The 23406-nt window shown below is 45.3% G+C and overlaps 1 protein-coding gene and 1 long non-coding RNA gene across 2 annotated transcripts in view; one reads left to right on the top strand and one right to left on the bottom strand.

Moving 5' to 3' along the window:
• ATRN (attractin) overlaps nt 1-14549 on the bottom strand; it is a gene marked incomplete at its 5' end in the record, with an annotated part of 140517 nt that extends 125968 nt beyond the window's left edge. Inside the window, one exon of the mRNA XM_083860725.1 lies at nt 14245-14549. Coding sequence (XP_083716851.1) covers nt 14245-14549 — 305 coding nt within the window. The remainder of the gene's footprint in view (nt 1-14244) is intronic.
• A 119-nt stretch (nt 14550-14668) lies between these two features.
• The window catches only part of LOC310909459, a 34732-nt gene continuing 25994 nt past the window's right edge, over nt 14669-23406 (top strand). Inside the window, exon 1 of the long non-coding RNA XR_014590077.1 lies at nt 14669-14784. This is a non-coding gene — a long non-coding RNA (uncharacterized lncRNA). The remainder of the gene's footprint in view (nt 14785-23406) is intronic.

The raw sequence follows: 23406 nt of genomic DNA, 5'->3' as shown, positions 1-23406 counted from the left end.
TAGTATCATTCTTTCCTTTAATGCATTCTTAAATTTTGATCTCAAGGTCAGACTGATGGGTCTGAAGATAGCAGATCATCTTTCCCTCCATTTTTTTAATCACTATTCCACAAACCAAAGACTCAACTAACATTACTTTCTATGACTAGCTCTTCACCCTATTTTTAAAACTGCTCTTAAAAGATTATCCATACACTTGCTGGAGGGCAAAATTCAATTACAAGTAGATGAAGAAAATGTTTTAAATGCAAATCAAGGATAGAGAGGATACAATAAAACTTCTGAAAAATCTAATCAAAGCATTAAGATTAAAAAAATAGCAATGAAAAAAGAAGAAAACTTTATTTGAACCAGTGAATGTGAATGCCACCAATATACAAATAATCAGGACAAGGTAAAACATGGACTATTTTTGGGGCACTACAATGCAGATGTTATGACTAGGAGTCCTACATACTCCCTTGTGCACATAAGTAACCGACATGTATACACGTGTCCCGTGCTCTCACTTCCAGCGCTCAGGGTGGGCTCTGCAGTTTAAAAGTCAGCTTGGGAAAGGACCCACCATTCTCTAAAAGGACGTTCAGATTGGCAGGTAAGACTCAGATGGCATCAGTCTGATGGTGCCCAGCCTCTGTCTGCAGGGGTGCAGAGTACCTCCTCGTGCCCAATCAATTCAGCATCACAGCTGTTATCCACTTCATGAATCAGTCCTGTAATTCTATCCTGTATTCATTCACTTGGAGAGGGAAGTGTTCTATAATCCTTCTGAACTGAAACTCCAACGAAAACACAGCAAATAAGTCAAGGTACAAACCACGACTGGAAAAAGACAAAAACCCAAAAAACCAGACCAAGTGATGCACAGCAACTTCCCTGCCCCGTTTTCAATCCTACTGGAGCTTGCTAAGGATATCACCATGAAGTAAGGACAGCAGGGAAGATTGCTGTACTGGTTTTGGCTTTATTTCCACATGGACTCACAGAATATCCTGAGTTGGAAGGGACCGACAAGGACCACTGAGTCCAACTCCTGGCTCTGCACAGACACCCCAACAATCCCACCCTATGCTTGAACCCATTGCCCAAATGCTCCTGGAGCTCTGGCAGCCTTGGGACCATGACTGTTCCTCAGGGAGCCTGGGCAGTGTCTAACCCCCCCCCGGGGGGAAGAACCTCTCCCTGATATCCACCTAACACAGCTCCAGCCATTCCCTTGGGAATTCCCTATCCCTCATCCCAGAGAGCAGAGAACAGAGCTACCCCTCAGGAGTCGCAGTTCACAGTGAGCTCTGATCTCAGTCTCCCCTTCCCTTCTGCAGGAATATTTCTGAAGATGCCCTGGAATAAAACTGCAGGTGGCATATTGCCACCATCTACATTCAGTTCAGTGCCCATTTAGAACAGACATGTCCTGTGCAGTCTATGGATAGGGTACCTCGAAAAGCAGCTCATAACAACCTTTTATTTACATTTTTATATCCTAAATAGGGTTTAATTTCAAAATCCCGCACCTGAAAAGTATGGGTTCAGTTTACTCTACATGTCAGGGAATATCTCACACAATATCAGTGCCAGCAATGTTTTAAGATATTTTACCCTATAATCAGCAAGACCTTTGTTACCAAGATCAGGACGAGATGATATATATTATACTTCATATTACATACATCAAAACTACTTTCTGCAACTATTTTACTCTGCTGACCTGTCCTTTATCCTCCTTAGCTCCATTACTTAAATAGAATACCATATATTAAAGGAATATAAGTGACATGCACAATAATTACTTTGACTCCACATCTGAGAAATCGTAGAGCTTTACCTATACTACAAATGTTTCACACGTACTATGTACAGAAATAGCTGCCAAAAGAAAAACCCCAAAAAAATTTAGAAACTTACCATTCCTACTATTTTCACTCCCCACAGACGTTACAGCAACATACAATTCACTGGGGCCAAACTTTCCCAGAGTTTGTTTTTAAAGACCTAATAATCAACATGTACAACTTATGAAAATAAGCTTATAAAGAAGTGAAACCATTAGAGAACAACCTCTGTTGAAATGCGAGTCAGTCACGGTATAGAAAAAAATATGTGCATGTGTAAAAATTTTACCCCATTAAAATTATAGCAATCTGGCACCTTTTAAAATTTAATTGAAGATTAAAGGGAATGCATCTTGCACTGAGTGACAGTACTGACCTGCCATTAATCTTCAGCAGATCAACAGCCCAGCCTGTCAAAGGGCTTCCAATGCTCAGTTTGACCATCAGGAACGAAATCTTTTAACTGCTCTTGTCACATGTTTAAGTTAGGAAAATTTAAAAATTTTACACAGTGCTTTCTGACCTCAAAATAGGTGCTTTTTCTTCTTCAGATATGACAGTTACCACAGAGATCATCCATAGTGGTTCATCTCCTCCAGCATTGATGGGTAGCGGCCTTCTCCACCTACTTTCATATTTGAATATGTGTGAATTTCCCCCTCCTGATCAATCAGTCAAAAAATCCTTATGTCACACAACACTAAGGAAACATTCATTTCAGTTGTGTCTATAGAATCCTGCTAATCTCCCTAAACTTGAACAAAAATATTTCCTTCAGTGTATGACAGAAATTGACTTATTATTTATTGAACTCACTACAGAAAAGCAAGACAGCCTCAATGCCCAGAGCCCTGCAAAGCCTAAGCACAAAGGGCTCAGGCTTCTGCAAATTTGTAGCTTTAAATCAATACGAAATGCATGAAAAATTCAAGTGCAAACAAAAATCAATAGACACACACATAGCTGTCTCCCACAGAGTTTCCTCTTCAAATCCACAGGTAAAAGCAAGGAACCCTATGGACACAGGCTGTGAGAGCTAGCTTTGATTCAGCCTGGAGAAAGCTCCAGGAAGAAATTCCAGCACCTTGCAGTACCCAAAAGGGCTCCAAGAGAGCTGAAGAGAGACTTTAGACAAGGCCATGGAATAACAGGACGAGGGGGAATGCTGTCCCACTGACTGCAGGCAGGGTTAGACGGGACATTGGGAAGACATTCTTCCCGGTGAGGGTCGTGAGCCTCTGGCACAGGTTGCCCAGAGAAGCTGCGGCTGCCCCATCCCTGGAAGTGTTCAAGGCCAGGTTGGATGGGGCTTGGAGAAGCCTGGGATAGTGGAAAGTGCCTCTGCCCTTGGCAAAGGGTAGAACAGGATGGGCTCTAAGGTCCCCTCCAGCCCAAACCAGTCCGTGTTTCCATGAACTAGGTGCAGAAGTTACATCAACCTACATGAAAACAGGACAGAGCTCCCGCCACGTTCCCTGGGAGAACCTCCAGCCCAACCACAGAGCCGGATCCTATGGCACTGGTGAGCCCCATGTAGAACCTGCCCTACCACAGGCTGAGGAGCCCAGGCCTACGATTACACATGGTGAGTCACCATACCTTCATGTCTACACTCATGTTTCAATCCTACCTGCCTTGGGATACTGGAAAATCACTGGAATTTGGACAGTGGGAATATAGCAAAGGATGTCTCCTCCAGCACCACGCCTTATCTAATGCACATCCATCTTGCACTGCAAGCAAGCAAAGCTCAGGCACTGAAGCCACTCTGACGCCTCAAACAGCTTTGACCTGATAACACAATTTTCACATTGTGATTTCTTGTCTTTCCATATCATATGACAAATTTCCATAAGTGCTGAACAGAGAAATTAAGATCACATTTAAACTCCATCACTTTTAACACACAATACCCTTTTTCATCAGTCTCAGTAAAGATGATTTAGGTATATTTATAGTAACATTAATGACATTTCTTCTGCGGGGCAGTATTATTCTCAGAATAGACAACTGGATACCAGTTGCCAGGCAAAACTGTCATTAAAATATGCTTCCAAACCTCCAAATTCCTGTGTAAATAGCATCATCATCACAACATCTTTAAACCATATAAATAATTTCTCCTAATTAATTGATAAGGAAACTCAGCCAAGGAGATTAGATGATGAACTGTACTGATTCCTGAAGTCTGTGACCATCTATTCTCAAGGGAACAGTAAAGGCTATAAAGTAATTTCAGCTTTTCCAGCTGGGCCACATATTCCTGTTTCTACCAGAAATCCAAATCCCCATCCTCTCACATTCAAACACCACACTTGCATAGAAATTGTTATTGTACCATTCACATAAGGGAATTCTGCTGATACTGACATTCGCCTGCTGTCCCAGAAATTCTCATCAGCTCAGGTACTGAGAAAAGCTGGAAATGATCCACAAATTACTGGTTTACCATGCTTTCAGTAGCTCTGACTTTTCTTTGGGCTCATCACATAAATGCAGACAAAACAAGTTAACAGACTATCAGCAGTATCCACAAGAAGATTTAAAATTTCAGCAATATTAGTATGGATGTTTCAGAAAAAATGTGCATAGGCGAGAAGTCAAGTCCCGGTTTTGACTTTGAACCACATCAACACCTCCTCAAAATGATTCATCCTCCAGAAGTTGAACGAGGGCATACTTAAACAGCCATTACTATTCCCAAAATGAAAAACAGTAACTTTAAAGAGTCACTGCAACCTGTGCTTATGGGAAAGACACCGACTGACCCAAATTTACAGAGCTGCCTGTTATGTGTTTCAATGTAATAAATCAATCCCTTAACAAAAGTGCATTAACACACTGTCAAAAACAAGGAGGCAACTAAACATAAATGCAGATGCAAATAGAGTGTATCTTACACAATAAATTCCAACTTTTTCAACAAAACGAAAAGCAAGTCACCCTACAATTCTGCCTGTTCCTGATCTCCCCTTGAAAAAATTACAATTAAAATAACCAGTGACCTCAAAACTAATTATTTCACACTATATTATTTGGCATTCAATACTTTGCTTCCAGCAAGCCAGCAACTTCAATGTATGCTCACAATTTGGATACAGCAGTATCCTTTTTTCTAGCAGCACAAAAACCCTTAATAGGAAACAATGCTGGAGTTTTCCCTGTTATGTCTTTTTCCTTTCTTGTAGCACTGACCTGTCCAGTCAGGACTTCAGTTCCACACTACTCTGTTACCCAAGTCTTGCAAAGGCTGGAAATCTTTGCGGCCTCACCTTTGATGATTTCACACAAGATCAAAGTATGCAGCAAGCAGACACTGGAGATTCTAAACTCTGAAATCACTATGAAATTCAAGTGACACTCTCCACTCTGGATTAGTGGGAGATTGACTGTGTAAATTAATCATTAAACAGGCAGGTGCACAACTCTGGCAGAAAACATGCTGCACCTTGCTGCAAAAAACCTTCACAAAACCACCTTGCAAAGTTTATTTTAGAGGAACTCAAACACATTCTTGATCGTAACAAGCAATGAAATCTAAAAGCTGTGCTCAGGGTAAACCTGAATCATAGATTTTCCCTAGATAGGGCAATTACATTCAAAATATCTGGGAGCAGTGCCATGACACCAACATGTGGAAAATGACCAAACTGTGGAAGTAAAGGGATAATGACATAAGCACAAAGAAACCGAGGAGGAAAGGAAAAAGAAAAAGAAAAAAAAAAAAAAAAGAAAAAAAAAAAAAAAAAAAAAAAAAAAAAAAAAAAACCAACACTAAAGCCACTCAATACACAGCTAACCCACTGCAGGAGTAATTTTTTTTTCCATTGCAATGACTGGAAATTAAACAGCTTTTAATCACAAAGTAATTGAAGACATGGTTATTTGTTCCCTTTACCATGAAATAGTATTAAACCCACCGTAAATTTTCTGAATGGAAAAATAGTTCTCACTTTCTGTATTTGAGCTTATAAAAGGAGTTTACAAAAAATGCTAATTCATCTGTGCCAAGCTTCTTCTCCTGTGAGTAGACAAGCACCACCTTGGAGACAGGTTATTAAATTTTCAGTCAATACAAACACTAACAAGAAACTCTTCCACAGAGTGTTTTCTAGCACAACTTTCCTTAATTTGTTTCCTTTCAGCTCACAGAAACCAGCAAAGAAAAAAGTAGGTTTCTGAAAATCAGGAAACGGAGGGCAAAGGCAAAAATAATAAAAAAATTGGGATTTTCACAGCTGTATTTTACATCCTGCATAAGTCTCTATGTAAAGGTGAGCAGCACTAGCACTGTCTAATGGTAAAGGTCATTACGGGCAATTTTCACCCCAAAAAGGATGTGTAACACCCTGTACCTACATGAAACAACCACCCCCTACTTAAGTTTTTGCAACGTGCACGGAGCACACCCGAGATGAGTTTGTGTACAGCAATGCTTTTACTTCTGCAGCTGTGAGCCCAGCAGGCACAGCAGGGAATAAAAGGTAGTTTACACACTGGAAAAACCTTGGCTGGAATGCCCAGACCACCTCCGTCAGCGTGGTATCCCCTAAACCAGCTTAATTCCACTTCTGCATCTTCAGGGAACTGAAAATTCTGAATCTGGTGATACTACAGGAAACTTGTTTTATCAAGTGAAGCCACAGCCAGGACCAGGAATATTATCCAGATCCTGGGGTGCCCAAGAAGTAATTCTCACAATCTGTTCTGGAGATCAGTTTCTCCTCTTTAGCAGGAATATTGCTCAGTAAAATATTCATCAGTAACACAGTCTGTCAGTAAAACATTTAAATTCTTCTTCATCGTGCAAGATGCACTAAGATGCTATTATCAGCCCAAATCACAGAGTCCATTTTCTTTAAATTATTCTCTGAATCCTCCACTATGCCAATGTCCCAAATTTAGGCTATCAGATTGCTACATAAAGCTTGTTCTGTGCGCAGTTAAGGGCTCTTAACAACCCTAATGATGTCACAACTCTGCAATAAGGACAGAGCCCTTAAGTTCTGAATATTCCAAGCATTTCACATTCCTCAAGCCCAAACCGTGCCTGGAATCATCTGTATGCAGCACACATCCACCAAAACCTTGGCAAGCAACCTGCCTCTCCATCAAATAAATATTTATTTTAAGCAAAGGGAGGAAAAGTGACAGTCTCAAGTAGATCTAAAGGAACTTCTGCAAGGATCAGCCATAAACAAAGCAAGGGAACAAAAGCAGGAAACAAAAAGCAAACATCATTACTGTCCCAGTGTTTCGGTAATTAAATGAGTATTTCATTCAAAACCGTGCACAAAAGCAAATTATCATCTCTTCATTGCTGTAAAATTGATTAACAAATATTCCAGCCCTGCTTCCAAGATGCTGCAGTGGCTTAATGGACAGATGTGAGCACGTGGCTGTGCTAGAACAAAGAACTGGCATAAAACTGCTGTGGTCCTTCTTACGGTGAAATCCAGTTTGGAGCAGCTCCCTCCTCCCACAAAACTACTTCCCTTACAAAATCACATCATTCTCAACACCATCTTCTGCCTGTTTCACTCTGTTTTTACACCATGCTTTAGAAAATGAGATTTAAAAGCTCCTACTTGCTGGGAATATTTTGAGTGCAGGGAAAAAAAAAAAAAAAAAAAAAAAAGCAAAACTCCACCTGGTCAAGAAGGTAATTCCAAGTGCTGTGCTTAAAACCTCAAATCGAAAAAAAATTCTTCAAGGAAACTGAAGAATTCTTTCCTTCAAGAAAAGAGGACCCAAGGGTATCCTAAATGAATACAGTAAGACAACTGCTTGGTCAGCAGCATTATCTAAATATAGGATTTCCAGCATGAATTTCATACACATTTTAGGCACAGGAATCTCAGGGTTTGAAATTGATTGCTCACAAACGCTTCCGAGGAGCAACCCAGGAAAGTCAAATCCATCACATACATTCCAAATATTATTTAAATTTACCAGGACACAGGAAAAAAAGGATTGCTGGTCCTAGATTTTTTTTTTTTTTTTAATTAAAGAAAGCAACTATTTTCTGTGAAAATCATGCTAATCTCAGTCATTTTTTGGTATTTCAATGTAAGTTATTTATGTTAAATGTAAATTGATGAATACAGTAATAAACACCTGGCTGAACCCGAGCTTATTTTATTAGTGCCAAGAGAGGCTGTGGCTGCCCCATTCCTGGAAGTGTTCAAGATCAGGTTGGACAGGGTTTGGAGCAACCCAGTCTAGTGGAAGGCTGTCCCTGCCCACGGCAGGGGGGTAGAATGAGGAGAGCTTTTAAGATTCCTTTCAACCCAAACCATTCTGTGATTCTCCTGCATCCAAAACAAATGGAGCAACTGAGACTGAAATACTGGAAAAATCTAGAGCAGTGTCAGACAATTGCTAAGGAACTCAGGGGCAGGTATTCCCTGATACAGAAACAGAGGAGTGAGACAGAAATGGTGACCACTGCAGACAAGGTGTTTCTAAGTCTAAGTCAGTGACATGTCTCTGGATTTGGCAGGCAGAGGAATGTTATCCTTGATCTGCTCTGCTCCAGGAGGTCTCACGCTCAGACGTGCTCAGCAGGAAGACAGAACAGGGCAGGACTTACTCCTCTCTCTCACACACGAAGTGTTCAGTAATTCCAACAACTAAAGCTCCAATAGGGAAGGCACTGGATGTGTGTGAGGCAGAGATGATGGGGAGGATCCAGCATGAGCCGTTTTGTCTGACTGCACTGAATTTTCCACTACTGCCTCCTTACTATAAAGCAGACTGAAAATAAGCAGTGAGCTTATTGCAAACATTAACAACACCTCCTGCAAGTCAAATATTTATGCTGCTCATTTAGTGCACGGCAAAAACTGCAGAACAACTCTGATATTTCAAAAATACTGAATTATTTCACAGGTGAAGTTTTGTTCTTAAAACAGTCCCAGTAAAATATCTGATCATCCAATAAAACAGTTATAATATATATAATATATAGAATTATATATATTATATATATAGTATATAATAAAACAGAGAGGAGCAATAACACAGATATCAGATTAAATATTAACCATGAGTTTCTCAATGAACAGATAATTTAAACAGAATCATGGAATGTTTTGGGTGGGAAAGGACACTGAAGACCACTTAGACCCACGCCACAGGCAGGGGCAGCTTCCACTAGACCAGGTTGTTCCAAGCCATAAAATATATAAGATCTATATATTATATACATGTATGGATAGAGAGAAATACAGACATGCATGCATAAAGATATACATACATACATATCGCCAAGAACTAAATAAAAGCATATAATTGTTCTTCTTTTCTCAGTGTATTCATTAAAATTGATGATGTTTAAGTATTTCCTACTTGAATAGCTTATTCTTTTTTCACCAGTGCACAATGTTTGAGCAAGCCTTTCATTAAGCAGCATGGAAGAGAAAATCATTTTAATGCACAATAATATCCTAATGAAAAGGGAGAAACAGAATGGGGATCAGGCACAAATGCAGCCCCCAGATCTAATTTGAGCACTTAAACTGATTTGATTCAAATTGCCAACATCCTTGGATCTATTAAGCAGCTTCCTGACCTTCCTAAATGTACAAACTGCCTCAGGTAGCTTTTTAAAGACAATAGTTTGTATTTAACTTTTGACCAAAAGTTCATATTTATTTAACAAAGAAAATTGTGATAGTTCTTTTGCAGCTCACAGCTCTCTCAGGTTCTGATTTACACAAGTCTAGAGATAAAATTCCTCTTCACTGTAATATTCTTTGGCCAAGGACACTCTATTACCACCAAGTCCTTCATAACATTTAATCAGCAACACGTAACTGCTCCCACTATATTAATAAAAAGGAAGTTTAAAGGATACACTCTAATCTTTTTTTTTTACTCTCCAACTGTCAGGTTGCATGGTTAAGTCCTGCTTAGCATTTGCCATCTCCCACCACAAAAAAAAGTATTACCATGAAAGGAGCACCAGTGCCTTTACACGCAAAATCCATACTCCTGGAATCATTTGATATTTCATTACACAGTCAAAATACTATTTGTAGCTACCATCAAACATCAAACTGCCCATCAGTGAGCCTACACACACAATCCACATGCACTGACTGTTCAGGAGTCAATCATTATCCTGAATTTGTTAATCCAACCCTTTACAATCTCAGGACAATAAAACTACGTGAACCAGAGGTCATTTCTTGCCCTGTGCTTTACCTGCCCTGTCTGGCAAGGAGCGGCTGAGGGAGCTGGGGAGGCTCAGCCTGGAAAAGCTCAGGAGGTCAGAAGGACAAGAGCTCAGTCTCACTCACTCTCTAAAACTCCCTGACAGGAGGGTGCAGCCAGGGGGAGTCCAGCTCTACTCCCAGGGAACAAGGGACAGGACCACGAGTAAATGGCCTCAAGTTGCACTTGTGGTGCGGGGTTAGACTGGATACTGGGAAAAAAGTCTTCATGGAAAGGTTGGTCGGGCACTGGAACAGACTGCCCAGGAAAGCAGCTGAGCTCCCATCCCCAGAAGTGTTCAAAAACATGTGGATGTGGTTAGCGGTGGTCCTGGCAGTGCTGGGGAGCAGCTGGTCGATGATCTTAGAGGGCTTTTCCAACCTTAATTCCATCTGCTAATTAGGCAGCTGGCTGACAACTCAGTTTAGGCAGGACAAGAGGTTGTGTCACTGAGCTGCAGACAGTGCTCTGAAGAGTCTGTTAACCAAGTGTGCAGCATCTTTTTGATCGTACAATAATCAATGCTGTCAATTTCACTCTCAAGTTTGGAGCTCCCAAGCTCCCACTGCTCCAAAGTTATCTCAGGATGCTGCTGCAGCTATGTGACTGGGGAATTTCTCATCGCTCCCAGCAGAAGCTCCTCTCCTGCCCAAATCATGGCAGCTCAAAGCCCACAGCAGCCTCCAGGCAGCCCAGAGCCCTCTGGAGGTTTGTACGGAAACAGAAGACACAAACACATCAGGCACATTCTCTGTTTTCTGCTTCAGCTTCCACTAACACCAAGATGTTTATCTGTGAACAACTACAGTGGCTGGTTCAACACCTTAAAAGTCACCTGAAGTCCTTCCTAAATCAGCATTTTACCTCTAAAGTGCACCACTCATCTAGGGTGTGTTACTCATACATCTAACTGCAGTCTAAAAAAGAGATTTCCCAAGGAAAAAGGGAAAGGGAATATTAGCAGACTGCAACTCAATGCTACAATGTTCATCCTTCATTGCCCAGGCAAGAAGATGTGAGAGATTAGTAGGTTAGTGAAGCACAAGGTGCATCTTTACAATGTAAATCAAAACAGTCAAGGCCACAAATACAGTCATCATATACAACTAGATAAAATAGGATGATTAACATGCCAAATGTAATTACATCTCAGTCCAGCAGATAAGCACATGGAATACACTGCACTTGGAAAATAATTTTCACCTGCTCTTCTACTTCCCATTTGTACCTACAGCATCTAATAACGCATTAAGCCCTTCAAAGCCAAACACTTGACAATCGTGAACCAAAAAAAACCTCACACAGAGACAATTCTGACAGGAGACAGAGCAAACTCAAGGCATGTGAAAGAAGACATGTGACTGCAAAACTCTGAACATTGCTTGTTTGCACTTCTCAGAGCTCCAAGTTCAAAAACATTACTAGAAATTTCAACTCCTTAATACACTAATTAACAGACAAATAAAACCATCTACAGATAAAAACATGTATTATATTTTCAGGCAAAATTTTAGACTAGAATTATATGCAAAAAAGAAAAAAAGTTTTATCAAAACAGGTAAGAGGATAAAAAATTGAGGTTCTATTAGCAGCAAATATATACCAATTTTTTTTTTTTACTTAGCATCACCATTCGGAAAAGAAGCCTCTCAAATACAGTCCCCTTAAAATGACAAAAATCCTAAGTTTATCCAAGAAAGTAACAGGTATGAGGCTATTGCTTAAAGCTCTCTCCCAGCTAAAAGAAAATACTTATCATGACGGTGGCAAAAAGACATTAAAAAGGCAGATTTGGACTTCCAGAATTTGCCTAGCCTGGAATTGTTTCCATACAAAACCCCTTTCAAACTGTTTGCAACACACACTTATCTACAGACTGTCAATAAATATAAACAAAAAATTAAAGTCTTTTTCATCCATGAGCTTACGTTATATAGACAGTTACCCTCCTCCCAAAGCCATAAGGCACATCATCAAAGGGTGCTTGGTACTTTCAGAAAGCAGTCACAGCCTAAGATAATCATCCTTCTTTTCCAGCAATCAGCCCTGCCAGGGAATTCACCCAATACATGCAGACAGACACATTGGCTCTCTCACTGCCACACGATGAATCCAAGGGAGGTAACCATCTTACAGAAACCATTGCCACAAAAGAGAAGCCAGGGAGCATCCCATGCCTATTCCCAGGAAGAATTCCATTTCCTCATCCAGTGCCATACACTTCAGACACACAACCCAACACTCTAAGAACTGGCCCTAGCACTACAAAAACACACTTTCCATCATCATATAGCCCAAAAATCACTGTCCTGTGCAGAAACCACTCATTCCCACACACAGTCGTTTGCACATGGCCTGGACCAGTGCAAAGCCAGGGGATTCCATCCCCCTGCCCAGAGCCCTCCTTTAGCCTTTTTTACCCCACAAAAAACCCAACTAACTCTGATGCAGCAAGACTCTCCTGGTACACTCTGTCCTGTTCAATCCCCTCCCACTGCCCAGTCTTGTCTCCCCATGAGCCCAGGAGAAAGGGGCTGCTGTTGCCACTGTCCATCCCCAAGAGCTAGCAGCATTACAGCTCAAGAAGATAAGCCTCCCAAATGCCAGTTACTCCCATAAGGATATTGCTTCTCTCCCCTGCACGTCCCTGTCCTCTCCTTTAACCAAAACCAGCACCTGCTAATCTGCCAAGAGCATCTTCCTTAACTCCCCCCAAAACACCTCTACAGTCTCCACCCAGCCCTAACGCCCACTTGCACACCCATCCCCACCAACCTGTTTTCAGTCTGATCTAGTCCCATCTCCACATTAGTCCTCCTCCCCGCCCAGGAACTGGCCCCACACCCACGCTGTTCTCCTCTGTCCACTGCTCCCATCTGCTCCCAGCTCCAGTCACACCCACAACAAAGCCACCCTCATTCACCCACCATCCTTAGACTTCCATTTATACAGTCCCCAAACCTAACTCTGCTGCCAAAAACTATCCCCCTACCCACGCCCCTCCATCCTTACTTTCTGTCCAGACCTACTAAAACTTAAACCCAACATTTTCCTGGTTTTGCAACCCATCACACAGACCCCCACTTGTCCAGTGCTCTGCGACCACTTCCCTGCTCTTACACAGCCCCTTAGAGAAGTTACACTTCTGCCACCCCAGCCAACCAACACCAAAAATTCAGCCCCCTCAGAGGTGCCTCTCTGCATTATAAAGACCCTGTACCCACCAACTGGGGCACCCAACACCCACATCTCATTGCTCCCAGACCTCCCTCAGGAAGCCCCAGTCACTCACCTCCTCTGTGGACCTCCAGAGCTAGCCTTCCACACTATCACTCCATCACACCCATGCTGCTGTCACCCCTCAAGCCTGTTTCCACACACCTACCTCTCCTCCTGCCCATTCAAACCCCTTTTGTGCCCCTGAATGGCTCCTGCCCATCCCTCTACATCCACATCCCCCTGAATCAGCCCCAGCTCACACCTCCATGGCCCAGAGACCCAGCCCCTATTGTCTCCCCAACACGCTCCTAATCCTGCCCTAATACCTGCATCTTTACCGGCACCTGGACTGTCCCTCGCCTTTATCATCACCTGGACCTGCCTCTCACCTTTATCATCACCTGAACGTCCCTCACCACTCCTTTGACCTGCCACTAACCTTTAGTGTCACTTCCATCTGCCACTCACCTTTAACCTCCCCTGGTCCCGCCCCTCACCTTTTCTGTCACCCCGCGCTTCCCCTCGCCCCACGACCCTCCTGCCCTCACTCATCCCTGGCCCCGCTCAGCCTCCCGCCCTGTTTGAGTGCCCAAACCTGCTTCTCGTACCCACCTCCCGATTCCCCTCAAGTGCTCCTTTGGGCAGCCTGACCCGGGCCACCGAGTGTGTCCCCTCCCTTCTCCTTTGCCCTGTCCCTCAGCCCCAGCCCTGATGTGGCTGCCACACGCTCCCCTCCGTACCCCAAACCAGCCCGATCCCCACGGGCCAAACTGCCTCCTCACTCAAACCAGCCTTTCATCCCCGTACCCCAGACCCAACCCCTCACTCCTGACCCAGCCCCGAAACCCAAGCCGGTCCCGAACCCCGAACCAGCCCCGAACCAGCCCCTCAACACCGGTCCGCACCGACCCCACACGCCGCCGCGCTCCGTCCGCCCCCCCGGGCACGTCCGCGCCCCCCGCCCCGCGGGTCCCACCTGAAGCGGCCCCCGCAGTGCTGGCACTGGTCGCCCACCCAGCCCGGCTGGCACTCGCACTGCCCGGTGCCCGGCTGGCACCGCCCGCCGTTGGCGCACGGCTTGTCGCATTCCTTGGACACCGCCACCTCCTCGCCGGCGGCGGCGGCGGGGCCCAGCACCAACAGCAGCAGCAGCGCCAGCAGAGGCGGCGGCGGCGGTGCCGGTGACCTGCCGCCCCGCCTGCCCGGTGCCCGCCGCGCCATCTGCGGCCGCTGCCGGGTGGGAGCGGGGCGGGCGGGGGGCGGCGGCACAACGCGGACCATCGGCGGCCGCGGGGCCTGCGCCGAGCCCGCTACGGTGGCCGCGAGTGGGGGGGGAGCCGCGAGGGCGGGGCCACCGGGAGGGCGGGGCCAGTGACGTCACCCCGGCCATGGCGGCGGGAGGGGGCGGGCCCGGGAATCTTAGTCACGGGACCGGGCCACTAATTACAATTCACTAGAGACAGAGTGCGAGCCGGGCTTCGTTTGGTCCTGCAGCTGCAGAGCTCTTCACTTAGGGGTGAGTTCTCATCTCAGCAAGTTTAACAAGCAGGGTTTAAAGCACACAGCAATTCCCAAACCATGAAATGACATTTCCCAGGAAATTAGTCAAGTTGAAATTGAGCTGTAAAATTAAAGCCCCTTTACGCCTCCCCATTAGTTAAATATTACAGGTGAGGAAGCAGCAGCTGGCACAGACACGGCACGAGCACTGCCCCAGTCAAAGGAAGGCTAATGGGAGTAACAGAATCACAGAATCACTGGGGTTGGAAAAGACCTCCAGGATCACCTAGTCCAACCTGTGACCTCCCCTCACCGTGTCAAACAGCCCAGAACGCCGAGTGCCACGTCCAGTCGTTCCTCGGACCCCTCCAGGGATGGGGAATGCACCACCTTCCCTGGGCAGCCCCTGCCAAGGCCTGAGCACCCTTTCCATGAGGAAATTCCTGCTGCTGCCCACCCTGAGCCTCCCCTGGCCCAGCCTGAGGCCGTTCCCTCTCCTCCTGTCCCTGTTCCCTGGAAGCAGAGCCCGACCCCCCCCGGCTGTCCCCTCCTGGCAGGGACTTGTGCAGAGCCACAAGGTCCCCCCTGAGCCTCCTTTTCTCCAGGCTCAGCCCCCTCAGCCGCTCTTGGTGAGAGACCCTTCCTCGGCTCCGTTCCTTTCCCCGGCCGCGCTCCAGCCCCTCCGTGTCCGTCACGGATTGCGGGGCTCGGGCTGGCCCAGCGCTGGACGGGGACGGGCCCTGCCCCGGGACGGGCTCCGCTGTCTGTCCCCGTGGGCCTTGGAGAGAGCTCGGCTGCGGGTCTGCCCCACCAGCTGTCACCGCACCCAGGTGAGCCCGAAAAGGCCCCTCGGAGGTGGGTTCTGCCCCCCTGCCTCGGGAATGCCCCTCAGCCACCCCAGACACCGAGTGTGGGCCCGAGGCGTGGGGAGACCTCGAGGCTGAAGGGGAGGGAAAAGGGGCGGTCACGGCCAGGCCGAATGGGGATCTGAGCAGCCGAGGACACAATATGGGAAGAGATGATTCCCCGGGAGGGTGTGAGGCCCTGGCACAGGGTGCCCAGAGCAGCTGTGGCTCTCCCTGGATCCCTGGCAGTGCCCAAGGCCAGGCCGGACAGGGCTGGGAGCAGCCTGGGACAGAGGGAGGTGTCCCGGCCTGTGCCAGGGGGTGGAATGAGATGAGATTTAAGATCCCTTCCAACTCAAACCGCTCTGTGATTCTATGATTCTAATTGTGTAAGCAAAAAAAAAAAAAAAAAGAGGATCTGAAAAAAAAGGATACCTTCCTACCCTGGTAGACAAACTGATGTTCTCCAAGGATTTCTGGGCCTTAATTTGTAAAAGCAAAAACCTGAGCAAAGAAGAATAAGTTAAAAGTCATCCTCTTCTGAATTTGTTGGCAAAGCAGCAAACTGTTGGACATATAGCAAGGATGTCCTTTGCAGCAGGAAGGGTGAAAATTTCAGACCTTTAATTTTTAACAGAGATGTGAGAAAAAGATGTGAGAAAGTTGACAGTGTTTGGCTGTTACCTTTGGTCTGTCTCCCGCAATATGATTGTGTCTGGACTTACACAGATTGTTTTGAGTAAGGAAAGATGTCAACAGCTGAGAACTTATTATGAAAAGAAAAAAAAAAGGCGGGGGGGGAAGATACTATTCACATTTTTCCCTCCAAAAGGGTGACCAGGGTTTAGGTGCAGCAATGCACAGACAGCAGACTGAGTGGAAATAGCCAACTCATATATACTCACCATATTTGAATAGTTCATTTGTGTTTAGAAATTCAAATGTTAGTTACCTGTCGGAGGGAGGTTCTCAGTGGGAGCCTTAGTGATTTCTATGTGAGTTACTGGGATAATGAAGGGTGTTGAGCAGATAGGAAAGAAAACATTCTAAAGAGTGGTTGGTCTTTTCCTTGTCAGTCAATTATCTCTAACAAAACCATTGCTCAGAGGTTTTGCCTTTTCTGCTTGAGGCCTCAAAAAGGAGGATGAAATGTTTGGTTTAGTTTAAAACTGCTTCACTGGGCTGACCTGGGATTCAAAGGCAACATAAAACCAAAAAGGTATGAGTGATGAGAAATAGGTTGCAAATCCCTTGTAAGCTATACAGAAGTGGAGGCACAGAGAGGCTATTTCTACATACATCTATATTCCTGGGACACAGACAACTGCCAGCATGCCCTGAATCTGTGGATTCAGATACCCAGTCACTTCCCAGGGTGCTGCCAGAAAAGCCAGTTTGGCTGTGAGAGTCAGCCAGCTCAGGATACAGGCAGTGCATGACACTGCTCTCCAGATTGTCACTGTGGTGGGGTGACCCTGGCTGGGCACCGGGTGCCTCCTAAAACTGCTCTCACTCCCCTCCTCAGCTGGGCAGGGAGAGAAAATACAATGCAGGCTCATTGTTGGGTTAAGGGAAGAGAAAGATCAGTCACCAGTTACTGTCACGGGCAAAAGAGGCTGAAGAAATCAGTTTAATTTATTACTAATCAAACCTATCCTCTACTTTGTCTCTCCTCACATCTATTTGTGTTCACTTGCAGTTATCAGTGATAACAGTGCTTATATTTTCACAACATCTGCTCCTCCTTTCTTGCCAAACATAACTCACTGTTGTACAGAAAGAAGATGGAAAGTAAAAACATTGGGTAAAGGTGCAAATAAACCTGGAGAAATTGTTCCTATCTATAGATACCAGTTGAATTTCTCTTCATTGGTGTCAGATTTAGCAAACTGCTTCTGTGCTCAGCAGTTTTATGTGGGTTTTTATCCACCTAGGAAGACAAAGCACAAGATGCCATCCATCCTTGGATCTCTCCTCACCCTTTTCCCAACAGTAGTTCCTTAAAAGTCATAGAATCACAGAATCACAGAATGGTTTGTGTTGGAAGGGACCTCAAAGCTGATCTCATTCCAACCCCCTGCCGTGGGCAGGGACACCACCCCGTGGAGCTGATTTCCCCAAGTCCTGTCCAACCTTGCCTTGAATGCTTCCAGGGATAGGGCAGCCACAACTTCCCTGGGCAACCTGGGAAATTAGCAATTCAAAAGGCTTTTGCAGTTGGGGAATCAAAAGGTTTTCCACCAGATAACTGGAATTATTAGACCTGTGGAGTGGTTAAAGATTGCTTTTTATCAAGCAAACTTTAAATCACTTTTAAAAAGAGTTAAGAAGGATCATCCAGGTAATGAGAACAGGAAGAGAGAGTTCTGACATCACAATAAACCAACAGCCCAGCTAACAGAGCATTCATCAGCTGCCTGTGGCCAATCTCAAATACTTGGGAGAAGAGTAACATCTGTGAGTGTTGCACAAGAGAAGAAATCCTTTCCTAACCTTGTTAGTGATCACACTGTCCTCCCTGGCACTGTCTCCATCACATATTAGCTGCAGGAGATAATTTTTGCTATATAAACAGTTGTCCGTTTCATTTTAACATGCAAAAAATGTTCAAAAATGTTTGGGGTTTTGTTTTGGTTTATTTTTTGTTTTGGAGGTTGAGGGTTTTGTTTTGTGTTTGCTTGTTTGTTGGTTGGTTTTTTGTTTTGGTTTTGGGGGTTGTTTGTTTGTTTGTTTGTTTGTTTTTATTCACAGGCAACTTGCTGACATGAAATACCATTTGGAAGGAGAGGAGTTAGGTTAGCCCAGACTTCTGACTGGGCTATTTTTATTTCAAAAACCAAAAATATTTCATAATAAATGTACTAGAATGGTTAAAACACCCTTTCCTAGCAACAGGCACAGCAGGACAATGATGTTTTTGCAAGCTACATGTAGGGAGGGGATTGCCTTGAGGGTTGGAAGAGCCCTGTGTATCACAGCTAAAAACATCCTCAGAACAACGCTCCAGTGACTGATCTCTGCTCTCTGGTGACCAGGGACAGGACCAAAGGGAACAGCTGAAGCTGTGTAATGGAAGGTTTAGGTGAATATTAGGAAAGGATTCTTCCCCCAGAGGGTGGTCAGATACAGAACAGGCTCCCCAGGGCTTGTGGTGGCCCCAGGGCTGCCAGAGCATTGGACAATGCTCTCAGGCACAGGGCGGGATTGTTGGGGTGTCTGTGCAGAGCCAAGAGTTGGACTCAATGATCCTTCTGGATCCTTTCCCACTCAGGTTACTCTATCCATGATATTCCATGACTCGCACAACTTTCTGCAGTATGTGAAATAAACAACCAACTCAACAACCATTTCCATGGACATTGGTTTTAGACAACTATAAACCAGCAAGTACCACCAGCACTGAATTAGGTCTGGAATGAGGAGTTACACTCACCTCTGTTCACTCTTGCTGCCAAACATTTATGGCCCCATCTGCTGTCGTTATGTGTGCAGTTGAATCCATATTTACTCAGCACATATTTGCTCTGTATATAAGCCAAGTTACTGCCCACTTCATGTGCCCAATGACAGGAGAGCCGGACATGCTAATTAATGAATTGGCCTCTGGGGTGAAATTATGTCTGCATTAAGAAGATTTACATTGATATTAATAAGGTCAGAACATCATTGCTGATGGCTGAGTCATGGCTGAGCTGGGTATCACAGACATGTAAACAGTGGATCTGTCTTAGGAGGCTGGTTCAATGGTATGTTTATCAAAATGGATAAAGTCATGGTCATATCAGAGGTCAAAAATCACATGAAACCATAAGCATAATGCTGCATTGTACAGGCTTTTGCTGCTGAGATGAGCTCACAGGAGTCTTAAACTTCAGAAATAACTCCTCAACCAAGGGCCTGAAATCAGCTCTTTCCAATTATCTTGTAACCCAGCATCACCAGTTTTTCTGCTCCTCACCCAGCCTGCTGTTTCCACCCATTACAACCTCTGCCCACATTCCCAAATTCTCAGCATCTTGCACCTTGTTTCTTCTGTTGAAGGTCCTTCCATTTTCCCCAAAACTCCTTCCTTCACCTCTGAGTGCTTCATCTCTGCAGCACCAGTGAAGTCTGAATCCAAACATGATCATTCCCAGACTAAAATGTATTCACTCAAGATACTTGTTTGCTGCCTGTGGAGGTGTGTGAGGAAACTCTATGCATAAAAACTGCCATGTGGTCTTACTGTAAGATCCCAGAATGGCTTAGGTTGCAAAGGGACCTTAAAGACGGTCTTGTTCCACCCCGTGCCATGCGTGGGGCCACTGTCCAGGTTGCTCCAAGCCCTGCCCAACCTGGCTGTGAACACTCCCAGGAATGGGGCAGTCACAGCTTCTCTGGGCAACCTGCACTAGAGCTTCACCACCCTCCCAGGGAAGAATTTTTGCTAATATCTACTCTAACCTGCCATTCCCCCTTGTCCTGTCATTACAGGCCCTTGTTGAAGGTTTTTCTCCAGCTCTCTGATAACCTCTTTGGGCACTGGAAGGTACTCAGAAGTCTCCATGGAGCCTTCTCCAGGCTGAACAGCCCCAACTCTTCCTTCAAAACACTCACTGGGTCATTTGGAGGACTTGTTTCACTTTTTTTCCTCTCCAGATTTCCTGCTAACAACTCACCCTTGTTTTGTTTCGGTTCCTTTGATCCTGTCCCAGACCTCACACTGGCACAAGTCCCCCTCATACCAAAGAGCTTTTCCACCCAAGTTCCCAAGCGGATACAAATGTCAGAACGGCAGGCATAAGCACAGAAACCCTCTATTTTCTACCCACCCAACTGGAAATCCTGCTATGAGCATGTTTGACAACAAAATCCAATTATTCAGCACATTTAAGTATAAATTCAGAGTTTGCCAAAGGTCTGGTTTGATCTCTCTTTTTCCTTTATTTAGATGTGGATGGCTAAAGGTCCTTTGAAAAATAAGGGCAGAAATGCAGTAACTCAAGTGCAGCTGGGAACAAAGGTCCGAGAGATTCGCAGGCACAGAAATGATGAATAGCAGAATAATAACTACATCTGCACAGTTGATTTGGATTTTTAGGACAGGGAAAAGCTATTAATAAAACTTCAATGAAGCAGAGAAATTGGGAGAGAAAATGAAAAACAGTGCACTCTTCCAAAGCTGTTGAGGACATGGTGGTTAGTGAGACTCTGAAAACCTCATGTGGACTTGGGTTATGTGCAAGGCCCTGGAAGAACTCTAGTGATTACAAAAGTTTGGGGTTTGGTTTTCCATGTAATTCAAAATAAACAGTATTTCATAGGATCACAGAATGTTTTAAGTTGGAAGGGACATTAAAAATCATATGCAGAATCAGGAAGGCTGTCGGATCCATCCAGGTTCAGCAAAAAGCATCTCAGTGGCCAAGTTAGTTGTAATGCATCTGCTCTGTCTCTTTCTTAGAGAATTTCTATTTTGAGGTCATATCTTGAAAGAGATTCATGGAAAGATTTGACCCATTTATCTCCATCTGATTTTAGGGGAAGATGTATAGGCTCTGAAGAGCCGAATTTGATGGCCTCAAGTTGGGCAACTACGAAACCAAGGTATCTTAGGGAAAATGTTGATTTCTATAGCCCAGGTACTAAAGTTAGGGCCAGACCTGGGAAATGGGGCTCCCAGCCCAGAGCCATCATCTCTGTAAAACCACTCATCCAAAATCCTGGCATATTTTGACATAATCTGCACCTTAACAATGAAAATAAAAGTATTGTATAAAGAACAAAGAGGCAAAAGGAAAAAAAAAATGTCAAAAGAAAGTAACTTGCATGTCTTGAGAACAGAAAAATCATTTCAGCAAGCCATCTCTGACAGATATTTTTTGAAAACTAACACAGAATAGTAAATTTGCTGCAGGGAAGAAGCCAACTACATCCTCAAAACATGGCATTTATAAAAATAAAGGCTGTGTTTGCAAGCAACTTTTCTGCATAGACGAATCATCCAGTTCCAGCCTGCTCTCTGGAAGGGGCATGTTAACTAACTACATCAGCTTTTTTTTCAAGCATGGAGCAAAGTCCCAAGTGTAGCAAGTAATTGAAAGATCGTTGACCAACAATAGCAAGTGAGATGCCGTCAGGGGAGAGCCTGGATGCTGTATAAACAGCTCTGTCTCCTTCCTTCCAACAAGGAGCCCAGCAAGAGGATAACAAAAGGCATTGAGAGTCACCGCCATAGCCTGGGATAATGGGACCCTCCCCACATTCCGCTCAGGAAAGGAGCTGAAAAGAGCGGAGCTGCCAGCATTATTCAGGGCGTTCTTGGGAGGAAAAAAGGGAGGCAAGAGAGTTTTGTATATATTTAAAACCAAACCCCCGAACAAAACCGCGAAGACAAGGCTGCACATTGTTCAGGGCCACACTAGACGTGGTTTCTCACGGAGAAGCATCTCTGCTGTGTCTGATCTCAGAGACTCCCTGCTCTGATGTCGGGGCTGGGGGAGCAGCTGGTGCCCATGGTGGTTTGGTAGAGCAAGAGCCCTGGCAGCCCTACAGTGGGTGCAAGACCCGCCCTGCTAACACCATCCCGAGGGTGCAGACAGGCAGGCAGATGGTGCCACATATGTTTGAGGAGGTCTCACCTCCCCTAGACAGATTTACTGACGAGGAAGAGGAGGAAGGGAAGGGCATGCTATTGCATTCATGCCTCCCCATCCTCTCCTCGTCTCCAGCCCATTTGCAGAGGCTCCAGAAGTGCAACACTTCCTTGCCTCAGCCCTTTCTGTTGGGAGCTGAGCAGTGCTGCCCAACCCTCGCCGACACAGCTACAAGGAAACGTGACTGCTGCCCTTGACATGCAGCCTAGCACTGGCTGACTCACATATCTGGGGTGGAAACACCTTCCCCAGTCAGCCCCTGGTACCGCCGTTCCCGTGGCATTTTTTACTTCCTGGGAACAGGCATGGCCCCGTCAGAGGGACTATGGGGAGGTCAGGCCCCGCTCCAAGGATGCAGGTGTGTTTCCAGCTGCAGCACAGACAGACTCTGTACAATACCCAACCTCTGCTGAGTACAATTCCACTACCAATTCTCTCTCTCCCCTCTGGCTCACATATCAAGTTGCTTCCTTCCAGCTCTTGCAAGAAATGTCAAAATGGTATAAAGTGTGGGAGAAAATACTGAGCTCCGTTTTCTCAGCTGCTTGAAGCCTTTAACCACCTTCCCTGGCTACAGCCAGGGAAACAACGGTGGCAGAAGACAGCAGCCTTGGGCTCCAGGGCTGTTCTGGTGACTCCCTGCAAAAATCTCTGCTGGAATGTACACCTGCTTCTTGCCAAGGGATGAAGCAGGGCTGGCTGAGGTTGGTCGGGCACCTGCCTCTTGGCTGAAGCCAACAACACAGCATGTCTCAAGAGAGCCACCCCTGGCAAAGACCTGATGTGGCTGTACATGAAAACATGCTGTTAAAAAGCCAGTCCTTTCTATGGTTGATTCCTCAGTGTTCCTGACAAAAACAGCCTCGACTTCCCATCTCCAGCTCCACAGAGCTCGGGCTGGTGGCCTTTCCGTGCTGTGCTGTGCTGTGCTGTGCTGCTGGTCTACCAGCTCCCCGTTAGCTCTCAAGGAGCTACTGGAAACAGGACTTCATGCTGTAGAAAAGAGAAACCATCAAAAAGTTATAAACTCTGAAAGCACGTCCAGAAAAGGGAAGAGAGCTGGGGAAGGGTCTGGAGCATGTCTGATGTGGAGCAGCTGAGGGAGCTGGGGGTGCTCAGCCTGGGCAAAAGGAGGCTCAGGAGGCACCTTCTCACTCT

This window comes from Zosterops lateralis (genome assembly GCF_965231275.1).
Source record: "Zosterops lateralis genome assembly, chromosome: 5".
Lineage (NCBI taxonomy): Eukaryota > Metazoa > Chordata > Aves > Passeriformes > Zosteropidae > Zosterops > Zosterops lateralis.
This window is presented reverse-complemented; position numbering and strand designations above follow the sequence as displayed.